The sequence below is a fragment of the Narcine bancroftii genome, chromosome 3 (assembly GCF_036971445.1).
Source record: "Narcine bancroftii isolate sNarBan1 chromosome 3, sNarBan1.hap1, whole genome shotgun sequence".
NCBI lineage: Eukaryota > Metazoa > Chordata > Chondrichthyes > Torpediniformes > Narcinidae > Narcine > Narcine bancroftii.
The window spans coordinates 89502834-89522618 of record NC_091471.1 but is presented as its reverse complement, the minus strand read 5'-3'; the positions used below and the strand labels follow the sequence as shown (position 1 = coordinate 89522618).

The following is a 19785-nucleotide window of genomic DNA, read 5'->3' as shown; positions in this document are numbered from 1 at the left end:
GGTGTCCATGCACTTTAATCAGTTCCATTGCTTTTGTAAGGGGATGGGGGTAGTCCTGGTTCAGGGTCACTGATGCAGAGACCTGTGCTGGGAACAGTGGAGTCTTGTGTGATGACGTCATGCAGCGTCGGGCCTGAAGTGCACTACGTGTGCATGGTGACGTCACAGAAGCAGTCGGGTTGGAGCTGTCAGCATCCAGGAGCTGGGGCTGCTGCCTGCAGCCTGCTGGGGGTGTCTGCAGCCAAGGGTAAGTGCTGGGGGTCGCTGCTTGCAGTCGGCGGTGGTGGGGCGGTCAGGCGGGCAGTTGTTGGCAGTAGCAGCGGCGGGTACCAGGTCGGCAGCGTCGGTGGTGGCAGCAGCGTCGGGTCCCTGGTCGGCAGCAGCAGCAGCGGCGCAGGGTACCTGGTCGGCAGCGTTGGGTCCCTGGTCGGTAGCAGCTGTTAAAGTCGGGGCTTGGGCCTGAGTGGTCGTTGCTCCATGTGGGAGGTCCAAGCAGGCCAATGTCATCTCGGCAAGGGTGGGCTGTACCTTCCGCGCTCGGCGCCTGCCCAGTGACGTCAGGCGCTGCCGTGTGGTGGAGCCCTTGATCTCATTGGACAAGAGCTCTGAAGAAGAGATATGTGAATGGGAGGGTGAAGGTTGGGCCTCACACGAGGTGCTGTGTTTGACGGTGGCCATTTTGGAGTGACAGACTACAGCAAAGTGGCCATTTTTGAGGCACTTCTGGCACCTGGATTTCCTTGCCGGACACTGGGACCTGCTGTGCTTATCCCTCCTGCAGAAGTAGCACTTCGGGGTCGCATCAGGCAGTGTAGCAGCGGCCGACATGTCGTCGGTGGGCCATGTGGTAGTAGGTTTGAGGGAGGGCAACCTACTCACTTCATAGCGTGGGGTCCAGCCCTGAGAGTAAGCGTCCATACTTAAGACCGCATCCTCCATTGTCTCTCCGATCTGGATCACGTCCTCTAGGTTTTCTCCTAGCGGTGCTCTAGCAGGCGCTGCCTCACCTCATTCGATCGGACTCTGGCCACGTAAGCATCCCGAATGAGATCGTCAGTGGTCTCAGCAGCAGTTCTGTCTGAGCAGGTACAGGCTCTGCCCAGTGCCCTTAGTGCTTGGCTATAAGCTCTACAGGACTCACCAGGCAGTTGCCTCCTGGTCGCTAGTTTGCACTGGGTGTAGACCCTGTTTACCGGTCGCTCGTAGAGTCCTTTCAACACCTTCATGGCTGCAGCATAACTGGCTGCGTCCTGGATGCTCTCATAGACTCTCAGGGACACCATAGACATCTATACTAGTAGTCGATGGCCGTCCTCCTCCACGGCAAGGTCAGAGAGTTGTATGAAGTTTCAAAACACCTCACCCAGTGCTTAAAGTCATTCGAAGCTGTAGCCGACTGCGGGTCGATGTTGAGCCGTTCCGGTCGCAGCATATGCTCCATCCCTTGAAAACTTTCTAGTTAATAAAATTGTAGTGCACGTCGAAAGAATCAAAGGCTTTTTGATTCAAACCAAGGCTTTTATTAACTAGAAGACGGGAGCGTATCACATGTAGGTCGAACAGTCCAGAATGATCTGGGTCTGGCTAGGAGCAACCCTTTAAGACCTGCCAGTAGGCATGGCTACGCTCTCAGCCAATCACCACCATCATCCTATACCACAACATATACATATACACATTGGTGATAGAATCCGTACTATCACACAAGTCTTATGAGGCAAGTTTAGCAGAGCTCGGACTTTTCCCTTTGGAGTGAAGAAGGATGAGGGGAGACTTAATAGAGGTCTACAAGATAAGATGGGCAGCCAGCACCTTTTTCCTGGAGCAGGAATAGCAAAAACCAGGAGATATCTCTACAAAGTCAAGGAAGTAAAGTGTAGGGGAGACATCAAGGGTAGTTTTTTAAAAAAACACAATGAGTTGTGGGTGCCTAGAATGCCTTGCCGGGTGGTAGTGGAGGCTGAAACATTTGGGGCATTTAAGAGACTCTTGAACAAGCACATGGATGAAAGGAAAATAGAGGGTTACAAGGTCAGGAGGGTTTAGTACTTTTTTTTGGATGGAATATAGAGGTCAGCACAACAGTCTTGGTCAAAATACAACACAGCACTAATGGAGAAAAAATTGTCAGAAAAATAAAAATCAAGAAGAAATCTTTAAATGACCAGCTGCAGAGAGCACTGAGAAAAGACCAAAAATCTGCAATATCATCCAAATAGACACAGTGCGAGTGGTTCTGATGCCATTAGAAATGGATAAGTCAGGGCAGGAGCTCAATATGTCATTGACAATCAGGTTGGAAGGCCAAATTTGTAATTTGGGCTTTCCCTCATTCCATTTAAAACTCAGGGTTACTTCTTCCCTGGCTGGCCCTCAAACAATTTGAGGATTACCCAAGTTTTCTTTACAAGTTCTTGAACAATTTCACCAATTACATAGAACATTATAGCACAGAAAACAGGCCTTTCTAGTCTAAGGCAAACAATTATTCTGCCTAGTCCCACTAACCTGCACCCAATCCATAGCCCTCCATACCTCTCCCATCCTTGTACTGTCCAAATTCTTCTTTAATGTTAAAATTGAGCCCTCATTCACCACTTCAACTGGCAGCTCATTCCAAACTCCCACTACTCTCTGTGTGAAGTAGTCCCCCTAATGTTCCCCCAAAACATTTCCTCTTTCACCCTCAACCCATGTTCTCTGGTTGGTATCTTATTTAACCTCAGTGGAAAAAGCCAACTTGCATTTACTCTGTCTTTAACCCTCATATTTTGTATACCTTTATCAAATATCCCCTCATTCTTCTGCACTGCAGGGAATAAAGTCCTAACCTGCTTAACCTTTCCCTGTAACTCAGTCCTGAAATCCCGTCAACATCCAAATAAATCTTCATCTCCATTACAACAAAAACATCACAAGAGGTTTCTGAATACAAGCATTAAACTTGCATTTTGCAAATGTGCACTCCATCACAGTTGTAGCTTCACTTGATGTAATACTAATTATTCAACAATAATAATTCAATAATTGTATCAAATAGCTACATAAAGAATAATAAAAAGGATAGACCACCTCCTGAATATGACAAAGGAATATCCTAACACAGTCAATCCTACAAGTTCCTCCCCATTAACATGTGGGCAGTGAAATAGCTTGATACAATCATTCCTTTCAAGTAATCTTGCAGACTTCTCTACCACTGCTTGATATCCTGTATCAACAGCAGAACAGGGCCAACAGAAGTGATAAATAATATGAGGAAATCTCAAATACTGTCTCTAGCTCCCAAAAGGCAGTAATAAAGCCTTACTGACCACATAATACACCTACCTGTAAATTTCTACCTGACAGCAAATGGAAGTTTCAAGATAGCAACTGATGTTATTTTTAAAAAAGGTGGCTCATCACCTTAAAGGCAATTAAGCATTGACAACAACTTGACTTATTGAAACATGAAAGTCTACAGATGCTGTGAACATAGTAAATAGACACCAAAATGCTTGAGGAACTCAGCCAGTCTTTTCAGCATCTACTTCAAGGAATAAGGAAAATGAGCCAGAAGCAGAAAATCTCAGAAAGTCTCAGAATTCAAAAATGGGGGTGGAATCCTGACCAACAAAAGGTGTTAATTGGATATGATATGGGATGAGGTAAGAATTTATCATTTTTGTGTGAATAGAGAGAGAAAGATAGGGAAAGGCAATGGAGGGAAGAAATGGAGGGTTAATGAAAGCCAAAGAAGTCGAGATTAATGCTACCTGGTTGGAGGGTGCCCAGTTGGAAGATGAGGTGTTATTCTTCCAATTTACAGGTGGTCTCTGTCTGTCAGTATATAAGATCATGGACAGACATGTCAGTAAGGGAATGGGATGGAGAAGTGAAATGGGAGATTTAAGCTATTCCAGGAGACAGAGCCAAGGTTCTCAACAAAGCAATCTCCTAGTCTAGGACCAGTCTCATTGATGTAGAGGAGACCACAACAGGTTCACTAAAGATGCAGTAGATGACCCCTGCAAATTCATATTATTTGTTGCTTCACTTGAAAGGACTGTTTGGTGCCCCAAATGGTGATGAGAGAGGAGGTATGGGCACAAATGGAGCAGGACTAGGTCCTGCAGAGGGAGGAGTGGACAAGAGAGTCACAGAGGGAGCAGTCTCTGCGGAAGGTGGAGAGGGAGGAGAGGAGAATATGTGCCTTGTGGTGGAATCAAGTAGTAGGTGGCAAAAATGGCAGAGGAGATGTTGGATATGGAGGGTGGTGGGGTGGTAGGTTAGGACAAGAGAAATCCTGTCCTTGTTGCGCATGGGGGCAAAGGCAGATGTGCGGGTAATGAAGGATACGGGTGAGCACCGAGTCCATGGTGGTAGAGGGAAAGCCACGTTGCTTGAAGGAGGAGGACGTCTCTGATGATCTGGAATGGAAGTGCCCATCCTGGGCACAGATGCGACGGAGACAGAATAATTGAGAGAATGGAATGGAATCCTTGCAGGGAAGAGGTACAGTTGAGGTAGCTGTGGGAGTTGGTGGGTTTATAGATGTCTGTCAAGGGTTTGTCTCCTGAGATCTGGATATAAAGGGATTCAGAGTTGGCCAGGAAGAACATAAAATCAATTTATTTGCAGATGACATGCTGCTATAGTTATCAGACCCAGCTAAGTCTTTGGTCAAACTATAGACCACACTATAAAAAAAAATGAGAGTTTCAGGATATATAATTAATTAGAAAAAAGTGAAATTAAGCCTTAACAAATTTTGATTATGAAAGATATCAAAAAGGAAGCCAGTTTAAATGGAAAATGGATGGAATTAAATATTTAGAAATAACAGTAGATAAATAATCGACCAACTCCATACAACTTAACTATCTCCACTTGCTTGGAAAGATAGAGGAGGACTTAAAAGAATGGAGAGACCTGCCTATTACTTTAATTGGAAGGATTAATTGCGTGAAAATTAAAGTGATGCCAATTTCTTTGCCTTTCTTAAGACACTTTAATGATCAGATATGACAATTTATTTGGAATAACCAAGTGCCTCGGATCGCTATGGAAAAATTGACATGGGAATATAGGTTGGGGGAGGAGATTAAGATTACAACATTTTAAAAAATATATTATTTAGCAGCCCAGGCTCGGTTCCTCTCATCCTTTTTCGAAGAAGGGAACTCTCCCTCATGGATCCAAATGGGACTACATACAATGAGAAAGAATACAGCAAAGGATTTCATTTATAAATGGAATGTCAAATTAATAACAAAAAACAGATAACCCCAATACATATGATTAAAATTTGGCACGAGAATATTGGAAAAAAATTGGGGATATCACCAAAACCACCATTGTGCCAGAATGAATTATTGCCCATGAACTTGGCCAATAGAATTTTAAATCTTTGACATGAGAAAGGAATTAAACATATTGAAGATTGCTATAAAGAAGGGCTACTTGTATCCTTTGAACAATTAAAACAGAAATTCAATCTGTCAAATTAAACCTTTTATTCCTTTCTTCAGTTGAGGTCCTTCTTGTGAGAGAGATGGGGTTCCACAATGACCCTACCCTCAACTAATGAAGTAGAGGTGATGCTTTGACTGGGAAATGCACCTAAATTCATAAGTACGATGTATTCTGCTCTTCAAGACACAAGTGTTAAACAAGGACTACAAAGATTGAGAGAGAAATGAGAGTCGGATCTAGGTGTTAAGATAACAGAGAAATGCTGGTCTGTCTGATGTTTGGACAGCATCACATCAAAGATTAATGCAAGATATGGATTAGTTCAATATAATTTCTACATTAATTATATCTTATGTCACAAAAAGTACATAAATCATAATCTGAAATATCTGAAATGTGCTTTAGATGTTGCATTGAAATTGGAACTCTTGTACATTCTACATGCTCATGTGTAAAGGTAAGACCATTCTGGTGTGATATCGCTGAAAGACTAACAAGAATAACAGGAGTGACCTTCACACATAACCCTGAGCTATATCTTCTGGGCAACATTATGGATATGAGCAATAAATTGACTAAATTTCAAATCTGTTTTGTTGAGGTAGCCCTGGCTATGGCCAAGAAGTGTATAGCAATTACTTGGAAGTCTGACTCTCCCCTACTTATTGCTCGATGGGCCGGGGAAATGCGTAGTTGTAGACCCATGGAAAAAACTGCTTACAACTTACAAAATAAATATGACATTTTGTTAAGATATGGCAACCTACTTAGATTATGTAGGGGGCCCAATTGTAAACTTGACCCTTCAAGATATGTAAAGATGTGATATCCCAGAAAAAAAAGAATGAAAGAAATGAGAGCTCTGACAGTACACAAAGTTATATTCTTATATTGGTAGGTGGGGGGAAAGAAAAAGGGGGGAAATTTATCTTTTTCTTTTGTTTGTAAACATTTAATATATATTTGAAATGTATAAAGGTTTAAAGATTGTATGAATATATTTATGGAAAATATTTAAAAAATGTTGCCCACTCAGTACTGAAATGCAAGTCACAAATAAATTATTAAACAAAATATTAGAAAGAAACAACCCAAATGGTACCTGCATTGATCTTTTCCTCCATGTTACAAAAACATTTAACACAATCATCCCTATAACAATGATCAGCAAACTCCAAGACCTGGGACTCAACATCCCATATAAATAGATCATGGATTTCTCACCTCCAGACCACAATCAGCGAAGATTAGTAAGAATTTCTCCTCCTCAATCTCCATTAGTACCAGTGTACCACAGGACTGTGTTCTTATCCCCCTGCTCTACTCACTTTACACCACCAACAATAACACCGTCAACAAATTTGCCAACAATACCACAGTAGTGGGTTATATAAAGGAAGGGGATGAGTCAGCACACAGGATGGAGATTGAAAACTTTGCTTAGTGCTTCACCAATAATAACTTTGCACTCAATGTCACCAAAACTATGGAGCTAATTGGACTGTTGACATTAGGAAAGGAAAGCCAGAGGTCATTGGGGGATTAGGAGTGGAGAGGGTGAGCAAATTTGGGTTCTTGGGAGTCACTATCTTGGAGAATCTTTCCTGGACCCAACACACCAATGGCATTGTGAAGAAAGCACACCGGGCCTCTACTTCCTCAGGAATTTGTGGAGGTTTGGTATGACACCAGAAACCCTGGAAAATTTCTGTAGATGTGTGGTGGAAAGTACGCATCATGGTCTGGTATGGGAACATCAATACCCCTGAGCATAAAACTCTCCAAAAGGTAGTGGACACAGCCCAAGACATTACAGGCAAATGGCAGTACCATTGAGTACATCTACGGGGAGCGCTGCCATCAGAGGGCAGCAGCAATTATCAAAGACCCACAACACCCTCTGTTCTCACTGTTGCCATTAAGAAAGAGGTATAGGTGCCTCAAGACTCACACCACTGGTTCAGAAACTGATACTACCCCTCTACCATCAGAATCTTCATCGAGAAACTCAGAGACTCATTTAAGGACTCTTACTTGTGCACTTTATTGATTTTTCTTTGCTCTTTCTGTATTGCACAGTTGTTTACATTTGTTACCTGTTTACAGTTCTTTTGATTGTTTACATGTTTATGCTGTGTACAGTTTACTTTCTACACTACCAATTAGTGGTAATTCTGCCACACCCGCAGGAAAATGGAATCTCAGAGTTGTATGCGATATCATGTACTCTGACAATAAATCTGAAATCTGACATTTCCACATGTAAATCATGTGCAGAATACAGTTGATTGCCTTACCTTAATTAAAATATCCTTAACAACTTGAGGGCTGTCATTATGTACACTAATGTAGCTTGAAAATGTTTCTCCTAAAAAGATATTCCTGCACAAAAAAACCAAATGTCACATTATTATTGATGAAGAGACAAAAGTAACACCAAACCAATTTATATCAAAATTTACTTTACAGGGGTTAATGCTACAGCTTTTGGAACAAAGCATTTTTCAGACAAGAACTGAGAATGTTTTTATATATTTCTACTACCTTAAATTTTGTCCCACTATTCCTTCCGCCTGCATTTGGCAATTTGGACCTTACTTACTAATCCTGCATATGGATAACCTTCAAAAGCCATCCATTTGAAACTCTACATGTGTGTATTTATACCTCTCTCTCTCTCTCTCTCTATTATGTATATATTATATATAAAATTTTCAAATAGATAGATATATACACAAAATTAAATATATAATTAAAAGTGTTGGTTCTTTAACTAAGAGAGCAGGTGAACAGATGGAGTTGATGATAAAGGAAGCACAAGAGATACAAAATATTGACTACTTTTCAAAAGTACCATATTTGAAAGCATTTAGAACCTCCCCCCCACTTTTCTTTTCCCAAAAAAGTTGCCTAAAATACCACCCAAGGACCTATATGCGAAGGTGACATTTTGGTACTGCTATTTGCAAGATGGCGACAGGAGGAAAGAACTCAAACTACTCACCCATGTTTTCTGGAGTCGCTGCAGTCGCTCACTTCCCCTGAAAAGAAGACTCTCTCTCTCTCTCTCCTGTCACTCAGTCTCCCTCCCATCGCTCACTGTCCCCCTGCCGCTCGCTGTCTCCCACAGTGCTTTGAGGGGAGTGCTGGGCCACATTGATCAGGTTTTGTTCGATGAGCACAGCTCCCTGAAGATTGAAAGGGGCAGGTGGCAGTGAGCGAGCGGCTCAGGCCACTTACTCACTACCACCCTCCCCCACACCTCATTCAATTTGCTCGAAGAGTCCTATCACTTGCTCCCTTCCTCCTGTCACTCACTGTCTCCCACAGTGCTTTGAGAGAGTGCAGGTCTCATTGATCAGGCTTTGTTTGACGAGCCTGATCATTGATGCCCAGCGCTTCTCTCAAAGCACTGTGGGAAGAGCGAATGACGGGAGGGAGGGAGCGAGTGATTGACAGGAAGGAGCAATTGATGGGAAGGAAGGTGGGAGCGATTGATGGGAGGGAGCTAGCGACGGGACCCCTCCCCCCCGAGCAAATTGAATGAGGTAAATACACTAAAAGAATTTTTTCCTGATATCTCATGCTAAAAATGGGGGGGGTCCTAAATACCAGCAGGTCTTTATATGCCATCAAATATGGTACCTGACTCTGCTTTGCATGAAAATGTGGCGAAAGATAAAACAGACACAGTCCAAATTAAGAATGGTTAGAAAAATCTTCATAGAGACCAATCAAAACAATCACATTGCCAAGAGGTGATACCTTGATAGAGCACATGTTTCAATCTGCACTTGTCCCACAGCATTTACTTTGACTTATTTTCTTCCCTTTTCCACTCTCCACCTACAGCGGCAATGACAGTGATTTCATTAAGGACTGGGTTGGGATGTTGAGTTTCAAAATGAAGGAGTGGAGTGTGAGGGGGTTGTGCCACGAAAGACAAGATTTCTTCCACCAGACAATAGTAAATTTTTTGAACCCTCAATAGTGTCTAGTTACTAAGTATACTCCAGACTGATTGATAGTTTTGGATATTAAGGAAATCAAGGGATTTAGAGTTACTGTAGGGAAGTGGGTGCTGAGATAATCAGCCATGATCTTATTGGATGACAGAGTAGACACTCAGTGCTTTTATTGCCTACATTCTTACAAATCATTATCAATTCTGTCTTTCGTAGGTCTCAAAGGTAAGGTCTCTGGACACATTTTTAATGGGAAGGATTTTATTTTAGAAGCCAATTGTAGGAAATGGTAACAGATGCAGTGCACGCGCGCACGCACACACACACAAACACACACACAGCAGCCGTGGGAAAGTAATAGCGGACAATTCATAACGAACATGAGGAAATAGCATGGGAACAAAATACACACACATACACACACACAAAAGGAACTGGTACATACAATGATCATGGAAAAATCACTATGATGCCCCACCATCCCTTGATTCAGTGCTACAAGGGACACTAATTAAATGCTCCCAAACCTTTTAAACAGTGCACATCTTACCAACAGTTTCTCCAGCGCCCTTCCACGTTTTTAGGCCTGGAGGGATGCAGGGTGGTCCCAAGCTGGCAAAGGGAGAACAAAGCACACATGGCACCTTTATGTTGCTGGAGGATCTAGCCCAGGTCATTAGCAGGGTAAAAATGTCTTGGTGCCAGGAGGGTTAATCTAATTACAACAGCCAATGGCCCAAGGCCAAGTACAGGCAGGTTGGAGAATCCAGACCAGGTACTTTACATTGAACCAATGGCAATGTGTGCCCTAATAGGTGGTGCAGAACCAAACCTTGATTGGCAGCTGGTGTGTCCTCTGACTAGGTAGAGGGCAATGCTATCACGTGACAGCCACAACCCTTCCCAATACACCCTCCTACTTTCATCACAGACATCAATTCTCTCTGTGCCCAAGACCTTTGAGATCTTTCTTGAACAGATATACAATTCTTCCACCAACACCCTCAGGAACACAATCAGCTCCAGATAGTAGCAAACCGAACCAAGTTCATCATAGGAACTGACCGCTCCTGTCCATTGAAGACCTCTACATGAAGCACCCTTACATGAAGCACCCCATCAAGAAAACAGCCAACATTGTAAATTATCGCCATCACCATGGGCATGCTTCTTCCCACCTCAAACTTTAAAAAGTACAGAAGCCAAAAGCCTGAAACCCAGGCTTCAAAAGCTTTACCTCAACCCTTATTAGGCTCAGGAACCTATCCATATTACCCTAATCAGAACACCACTCCAGGTCCAAAGGTCTGTCAGCATTATTTTAACATCATTTTTTGCATTAACTGAAACTGTGAATACTTATCTAATCTTTTACATGTATTCTTTTTTTTCTTCTTGTGAGCTAATTTAATTTTTATTCGTTGCTTTATGTTGCATTGTATTTGACTGTGCACTGCAGCAACGAGAATGTCAATTCATTTGTACATTGCACTTATGTCATACTTATGTTATGAAAATAAACTCTCATCTCATCATTCTCCACTTACATTTATTTTGCACATTGTTCCTACCTCAAGTTGATCACAGATCTTTTTTCTCCTCCCTTCCCTTGTGCTTATTCATCTTAAACTTTTCCCAATTCTGATATATGGTCATCAATCTGGTGTTTGCTCCATTACTCTTTCCACAGGGGTTGTTTGATCTCCTAAGAAGTTCCAACATTCTCTGTTTTTAATTCAAATTGCCATCATTTGCAGTATTTTGTCTTTGTTTCAATAAATGATACAGAATTAATTATGGGAAAATCCAATACAGAACAAAATGTTAGTCTTTTGGTTGACTGCACTGGCTATTTCATCAAATTCTAATTCCTTTGTACCACAAGGACCATACTACAAATCTTTCTTTCATTTCACTTTCTTTTATTTAACATTTGGGGTATAAATGAGAAAGAATAAGGAGGAATGCAAATATAAATGATATAAATATTATTCAAAGGGTGAAAAACTACAGCATGCTGTTGTGCAGAGGGACTTAGGAGTGCTTGTGCATGAATCACAAAAAGTTAGGTTGCAGATGCAGCAGGTTATTAAGAAGGCAAATGGAATGTTGCCCTTCATCGCTAGAGGAATTGAATTCAGGAGTAGGGAGGTAATGTTGCAACTGTACAAGGTACTGGTGAGACCGCACCTGGAGAACTGTGTCCAGTTCTGGACTCCATATTTGAGGAAGGATATACTGGCTTTGGAGACGGTCCAGAGGAGGTTTACTAGGTTGATCCCTGGGATGAAGGGGTTGACTTATGATGAAAGATTAAATCGTCTCGGATTGTATACGCTCGAGTTCAGAAGAATGAGAGGAGATCTTATAGAAACATATAGGATTATGAAAGGGTATGGATAGGATAGATGTAGGAAGGTTTTTTGAGCTGGCCAGGGAAACTAAAACCAGAGGACACAGTCTCAAGATTCGGGGGAGTAGATTTAGGACAGAGATGAGGAAAAATAGTTTTTCCCAGAGAGTAGTGAATGTTTGGAATTCTCTAACCAGGGAAGTGGTTGAGGCTGCTTCATTAAACATATTTACAATTTGGTTAGATAATTTTTTACATGATAGAGGAATTAGGGGATATGGGGAGAAGGCAGGTAGGTGGAGTTAGATCAGCCATGATCGTATTGAATGGCGGAGCAGGCTTGATGGGCCATTTTTGGCCTACTCCTGTTCCTACAACAGAAAACATAAACATAATTGAAGCATTCTTACCCAAAGTTCTGAGGAAGAGTCAACATTTCGCCCAACATAAAAATCTCTGCTCCTTTAACTGTAGAAGGATCATCCTTCATTAGCTGGCTAAAAAGATCCCCTATTATAAAAATTAGACTGTTAGTATTAAGTGGGTAGTTCTTCATTAAAAAAAAGTATGTAACCAAAAATCAGGAAATTAATATTTCAGACTGTTCAATACGCATGCTGGAAGCAGATATTAATCGCTATTTCTTCACCTTCCAGCATAAGGACCATTTTTGATTTTATTTTGACCAATTTGCTTGGAATTCGAGCTCTTCTCCTTCCTGTAAGAACATATTTCCCTGTGCAGCCTTCTATTTCATTAGCTATTTACACACTTCGTGTATGAAACAAAATGGTTATATTAATTCAAGAAAAAGTTAAGAATAAAATTAATGTCAAATTGTTTAGATTGAATTATTCTGATGTCATCAATATCACAATCAACGAATTGACACTGAGAGTCTGCCAATACCCAGTTATGATGTCACTTCCTTTAGATATGAACACAATGGGCCAAACGATGGCCTGTGTTATAAATCATACTTTAAATTTCTTTAATAAAATACTGGATAGATCTTAGAATTAATCCGTTTTTGAAGATAGTTTCTAAAACATCTTCCAAGGGGAGTTTTGTGTTGACAATTCTGGAGACAATTTAGAGCTTTACATAGAGATATGGACCAAGGATAGAGCAGTGGACTTGGAGGGCATCAGTGAGGTTCAATGCATTTTTCTTAGGGATGTAGGCTGTTGATTCTGTCCATCATAACATCTCCAACCTTCATTATATACTTTCAGGAGTAACATTTTGTTACAATCAAATGTGCTTAATTGTCAATAGTTAATAAAGTGTGAAGAGATGATTATGTTAATAGGCTGCAGTTTGTTTCAACTGGTATTTTTCTCCCTACTTTGATTAAACAGGCGACTATTTCAGAGAACTGTGACTCAACCTAGCAGACGATGATCTTCATTAATGTGTATGCCCTTGGGATTTCCATTGTTATTTATTAGCAATATCTATATACCCCATGTAATCTCCAAATTTTTGGACCACTTTTTTGTGCCATAAAAGGTGGGGGGGGGGGGGGGAGTCAATTTTTACACAGGTCAAATTTTTAACCTCGGGTAAGTATACACATCATTCAAGGCTTCGGGATCTCGGATAACCAGGTGGTAGGTCAGTGGTCAAGGCATCAAGAGCTCGGATAAGTGGCCGGCCAGGACATCTGGAGTTTATATGGCCAGGTGGCTGAGGTGAAGATCCGTGGTCGGGAGCTTGGATGGGCAGGCAGCTGGGCTGAGGATCAGCAGTTAAGAGGTTGGAAGGCTAGGGCATCGGGAGATCAGATGGGCAGGTGGTCAGGGTGAGGATCCACGGTCAGGACAAAGGTCCACTGTCGGGGCATCAGGAGCTTCGGTGGGCAGACGGCTGGAGCGAGGGTTCACCATTGAGGCATCGTGAGCTCCAGTGGGCAGGCGACTGGGGCAAGGATTCATGGCTGGGGCATCAGGAGCTCTGCTGGGCGGGTGGCTGGGCCAAAGTAGGGGTCAACCTTTACATGGGTAATGCAAAAACACCCGATTTTAGGACAAAGAGGGGGTTGACTATTACATGCTATCAACAATTACATGAGTATATACAGTAATCTCTCTTCAGCTGCTAGCATTCAAGATTGCTTATTAGAGTGAAAAAAGCGATGCAAATTGAGGATACATACCTCAAATATCAACTGTTTTGTAGCAATTAAAGCTTATTATCAACTTTCATAAGTCATAACACTCCTTTACACCAATTCTACAAAATCCTAGTCTGTGCTTAACCTCACTCTTCTTCTGGTTTTAACACAAGATGGCTCAAATTGTACCAAACAAAAATGGTACAACTATCATTTACTTACTACATGATGTACCTCTGGTGTTGGGTATACACTATGTTGCATTTTTTAATTTTAAAAATGTATTTGCATAAAAAGACTTACATAAACACTTATTGTCTATTTATTTAGGTTAGATCAGCAATGAGCTTGAATCTAATTCTGAGAAATAACAGCATACAGAAAACATATTTCATTCAGTTAAAGTGACCATCTTCGCACTCCAAGGTATTTCATTGCAAGTGAACAGTTTGAATTCACTTTTAAATTATTGTGTTAATTATTGAGTATATGTTTATATGTTGCATTTTAGACTCATAGACATTTAAAATGATTGTGCACTATCACCATGTCATTAACTTAACTCACCTGGAAGGTCTCGATCTTCACAAGTCACTGGCAAGTTGGTAAACAATGTTGGTTTTGTTAATCTCATTACTACAATAAACAAGAAAAGAATTATATTATAGAGATCCAAAACAATTAAGGCAAAAAATTACAAAAACTTGTCAAATACAAAAAGTAATTGCACTTACACTGAAAGAAAATAGCTCAAATTTAACAGCTAACATAAGACTATTGAAACTGCAAGCCATCGGATCCATCATATCTGTGACATAATTTTCACTTAAATCCAGATATTCAACTATATTTACCTCCTTCTCTCGCAATGTCCACTCATGTTTCAAACTCAAACTAATTTGCTCGAAATTAATAGAAAATATTCTAAAAATATTATGAAATTGCTGCATCATTTGACTCATGTGATATTAATCCAAAGATTAACTACTGGAAGATAGAAATTGAAGATTGACTGTTTCCTTAACTATACAGGAATTAAAGCCACTTGGATTGTCCTACAAGACATTGCCTTGCAGATACTTTGTTTCAAAACAAAATATTAAAATTTAGAAAAAAAAACCTCTGAACTCATCATTATTTTTTTTCTCCAGAGTTCATAGGAATATAATTTGGATAATTTTAAATAGGATGCTCAACTCAGTTCTTATTCAGGCCCGAAACATCGGTTATATATAGTTTACCTCCTATGGACACTTAAAACCTGCTGAGTTCCTCCAGCGTTTCTGTGCTTTTACTACAATCACAGCTTCTGCAAGCTTTCATGTTTTACTTCATTCAAAAACAAGTCACATTGAAGATATGTTCCCTGTAGGGATTTTTTGTGTTAGTTATACACAGGTCAGCACAACGTCGTGGGCCAAAGGGCGTGGACTCTATGTTATATAACCATTAATCCATTCACTTTTGTCAAGGATCATTCTTACAGTAGTGAGCAATTGTCATCTATATTGTGGTATAAAACTTGATTTTTACTTTTCTATGTTTACATTCATTAGCTTGGATATTTGGACTGGACTAATTTACTTGATGTGGAATTCATAAGCTTTTGTAATCAAAATTGTGCAAATAATAAATATAACCATATAACAATTACAGCATGGAAACAGGCCCTCTCGGCCCTTCTAGTCAGTTCTGTTTGGATATTGTGGCCTAAGGGTCTGTTCCCATGGTGCATTGTTCTATGAAATACATGTGACTTAGAATTTTAATTAAGAACATTGTCCAATTAGCAGTTATTTATATAAACCTTCGGACTAGCTTTGGAGTTTGGGAGACAAGACAGGTCCACAATTTGGTGTTGCAGAACAAATTAAACAAGATGTCTGCATATGCTGGTAAATTGGAACATACAAAATGTTCGAGTCCTTTGCCCAATCTTTGGCATCCTTGATGAAGGGCTCAAGCCCAAAATGTCAACTGCTTATTATTTTCCAGGGCTGCTGCATGACCTGCTGAGTTCCTCCCAACACTTTTGTGGAAACAGGAAAGGTTTTGCGTGGAGATTTTCTGAGCACTTAAACTAGTAAAGCAAAACCCATAATGGTCAGGAGGTGTATGATTGCCTATTTTGTCTAATCTTCAAATAATCTTTATTGTGATTTCATAAAATATGCTAAAAAAATTTAAAGTAGGATTACAAGGTGTTTCTAAATGTGAAAAGGAAAAAGATTCATTGCCATTCTCTATGATTTTGGCATATTATCCCATTTATTAAAAAAAAAGAGGTAATTTCCCACTAGTAAATGAAATGATTTTTTTTGCAGTGTGCAGGTTCTTAAAGTGCAACTTCGTTTGGTCATATAGAATAACACAATCTTAAAGATGCCAAGTGAACTCAATAACATGATGGCTCAGAGACTTATGGGAAAGTTATTTAACTTTTCACTGATATAAAAATAGCAAGTCATATTCTATAAAGCATGGGTGAATTTAAGAATTGAATTCTTAAGTGATAAGTATTGCAACGCAGATTCCTGGAGTTATGTGGAAATGTAAACATAAAGTTAAACAATTGAACTGTAAACTGATATGAAAAATAAAGAGTGACAAATTTATTTACACATTTTAAATATTTATTTCCATTGTATTTTTATACACTCAGCTTTCATACACATCAGATTTTTAGTGTCTGAAAATTTGGGTGGGTTTCATCTGCTTTGTATTCTCAACTTATTTCCAAACATTCTTTTACTCCTCCCTTCTCAGTTGAAGATATTAAGAATGGAAATACATTGCTGTGCCAACAAAAGTATTTTTCTTTAAAACATAGCACTGGAGTTCATTTCTACCATCAGAATGAACTGTTTCTTTGGCCACAAGATTTGTGTTATGATTACCTCCCTGGTTGATACCCTCTATCCCATTTTTGTAATATTTTTACTCAAATTGCAAAATAAAGTACAACCTTCACAGATAAAGGTACTAATTTTTTTGGACAGTTAGCATCACAATAGGAATATTTTCTGTTGATAAGTTGAACACTTAACATAGATAAATTAGACATCACTTATTTACAGAATGTTTCCAAAGTTTTCACTGCCACAGTACCCATATTTCTTCCTTCATGCTTGAATAGTACCACAGCATCAACAATGTTATGTCAGAGACTTACGGTTAGGGTGTGATATGGAGTAGACGTCTCTATCACAGGTCCATACCTCCAGTATACTTTTTCCCCTGTTTACTTTTTATAAAACTTTCAAAGTGGTGTCAAATTGCATAATCTGCATTTGAAATGGATACAAGAGCTGGAAAGATTGGAAAAACAGAAAAAAAATTGAAAGAAACAAGAAACTCCACCTAATCCATAGGCAAACCCGACTACTGAGGGCTTCTCCGACGTACTTGAACAAATCAAAGAATTTATTGATGCAGGATTTAAACATTTAGATGATCGGCTTTTGGCACTGTAAAATCTACAGAAGAATAAGGTGAGCATTTGATCTTAGCAGAATCTACTTTTAAAGAATTTGAACAACTGGGTCTGCCACCTAAAAGACAATAATGAGAGACTAACGGCAAGAATTATCTATTTGGAAAGTTGAAGTAGGCAGCAGACCTGCGCATTGTAGGCTTAGTTTAAGATACTGAAACTGGTAAGCTTAATAAATTTTTCTAATTTGTTGGTAATAGTGTTTAGGGACGAGATGTTTCTGACACCACCGGAGCTTCACAGAGCCTAAATCATGGCAAAAACCATATTCAGTGATTATATACCAACATCGTTATTAAATGAAGGAACTGCTGATCCGTGAAGCCTGTCGTAAAGGTACATTACAATACCAAGACAAAAAATTTAGAATGTAGAAGATTACTTTCCCGAAATTTGAAGCAGCAGGCCATCTACAGGGAAGTTATGCTGGAGTTATACAAGTGGGGCTGTAAGCCTTCACTGCTGTTCCCAACACGTCTTTGCATCTCTCTTCCCAGCAGGAGCAAGAAATGGTTTGGTTTGGTGAAGGACGCTTGGGAGTGCCCTCATAACCTTCCCACTCCAACTCCTGAATGACATTCCCTCTTTTTTTCCCTGTTGAATGGCTGCTTTGAACCGATGATTAGATTTTAATATGTTAAAGGTTAATTCATTTGTTTTTGAGGCTTTCACAAGGAGAGCATTGTTATTGTGAGTTGATTTAATTTGGAGTAGTTAAAGGATAAAAATTCAACATACTTTGATTGTATTTACAATTAAGATTGTTCTTTCAAAACAGGATTATTTATATATATATATATATATCCTGTAACACGTTTAAAAAAAAATTCACAAGAAGTCTTTATGTTTTTGTCAATTTGTGTACTGTATTTAGATTAAACATGGCTTCCTTTAGTTTGTTGTGAACAGCTTCAGGGGTAACATTTATTATTTTCCTTTATAACAGGAACATCTAATCTCTACTGGAAGATGGTGGGTTTCTAGAATTAATTAGTGCACTGTCAGTCTATTCGTCAGTCTTACGAGGGGTGGGACTGGAGAAGGACGAGGATGGGGTCACGAGTGTTTTGCGTTGCCATGGTGCTTTATGTTTTTTTGTTCCAACTTATAAAGTGGTACTCTCTGGTTTAATAAGGCCATCTGCATGCCGGAGGTCATTGTACATGTTGCAGGAACTCGGCTCTGCACATGTGCATTGGAAATTCTGAAATTAGTTTCACTGTTAGTGTATACTTTTTATAACTGAGTGACCATAGCTAATCTTATTAGGTTCCTGAGTTGGAATGTGAACGGTCAAAATTATCCAGTAAAATGAAGGAAAGCAGCTTCATATTTAAAACAACTTAAATCTGTGATTATATTTTTACAGGAGACACATATACTTGGCAGTGAAGTTTCGGACCTGATGTTGTGGTGGAAAGGGCAGCAATATCATTCTTCATTTGAAGCTAAATCCAGAGCGGTATCTATTCTTATTAATCAGAATATTACTTTTAGTATACATCAGTGGTTCGCAACCTTTTTCTTTCCATTCACATACCACCTTTAAGTATTCCCTATGCCATAGGTGCTCTGTGCTAAGTAAGGGATTGCTTAAGGTGGAAAGAAAAAGGTTGAAAACCACTATTTTAAAATTATACCTAATTGACTCGTTATGTGCATGTTTTCATAACTCCAAAGGAAATGGGCCAATGACAATTTTTCTCAAGCAAAATATTTCAGTAATAATTGGGTTTAGAGTAGTGATTCTCAACCTTTCCTTCCTACTCACATACCACCTTAAGCAATCACAAAGCAACTATGGCATAGGGAATACTTAAAGTGGTATGTGAGTGGAAAGAAAAATGTTGAGAACCACTGGTATATCTAATGTTTCAGGTTCTAATGATCATTTTGTTATTGTTTCAAGGAAATTACATGAGAAAATGGTGGTGTTCTCAAATGTTTATGCTCCCAATGTTGATGATTTGTGGTTTTTCTGAAAACTTTTTTTTTTACTTCCTTGCCAGATTTAAGTTTATATTCACTTATTCTAAGTGGGCATTTTTGCTGGTTGGTCCCTATCCTAGATTGTTCATCTTCTCATCTGGCTACATTAAGTAAATCTGTCTCATTAATACATACATTCTTTTCTATTGGATTTTGGCATTTCAGGAGTTTGGCATTTATTTTATCCGACTAATAGAGTATTTCCCCCACCCCACAGGTTCATCACACTTGCTCACATATTGATTATTTTTTTATTGATAATCATTTCATTAACTCCTACATCATTTTTTTTTACTTACTTGACTCTTACATATAGAAGGGTAAGCATCCCCACCTTAATAAAGTTCTTCTATAGAGATCTAAGAAAGATGGTGGAATGACTCTGCCTAACTTTATATTTTACTATTGGGCA

At 39.7% G+C, this 19785-nt stretch overlaps 1 protein-coding gene across 6 annotated transcripts in view; it reads right to left on the bottom strand.

Annotated features, from left to right (window-relative positions):
* Nucleotides 1-19785, bottom strand: part of trappc13 (trafficking protein particle complex subunit 13) — an 81363-nt gene that overhangs the window by 49542 nt on the left and 12036 nt on the right. For all 6 annotated transcript variants that reach the window (XM_069924512.1, XM_069924513.1, XM_069924514.1 and 3 more), the window contains 3 exons: nucleotides 14459-14527; nucleotides 12186-12285; nucleotides 7755-7839 (listed from right to left, as the gene is read on the bottom strand). In XM_069924512.1, coding sequence (XP_069780613.1) covers nucleotides 7755-7839; nucleotides 12186-12285; nucleotides 14459-14527 — 254 coding nt within the window. The remainder of the gene's footprint in view (nucleotides 1-7754; nucleotides 7840-12185; nucleotides 12286-14458; nucleotides 14528-19785) is intronic.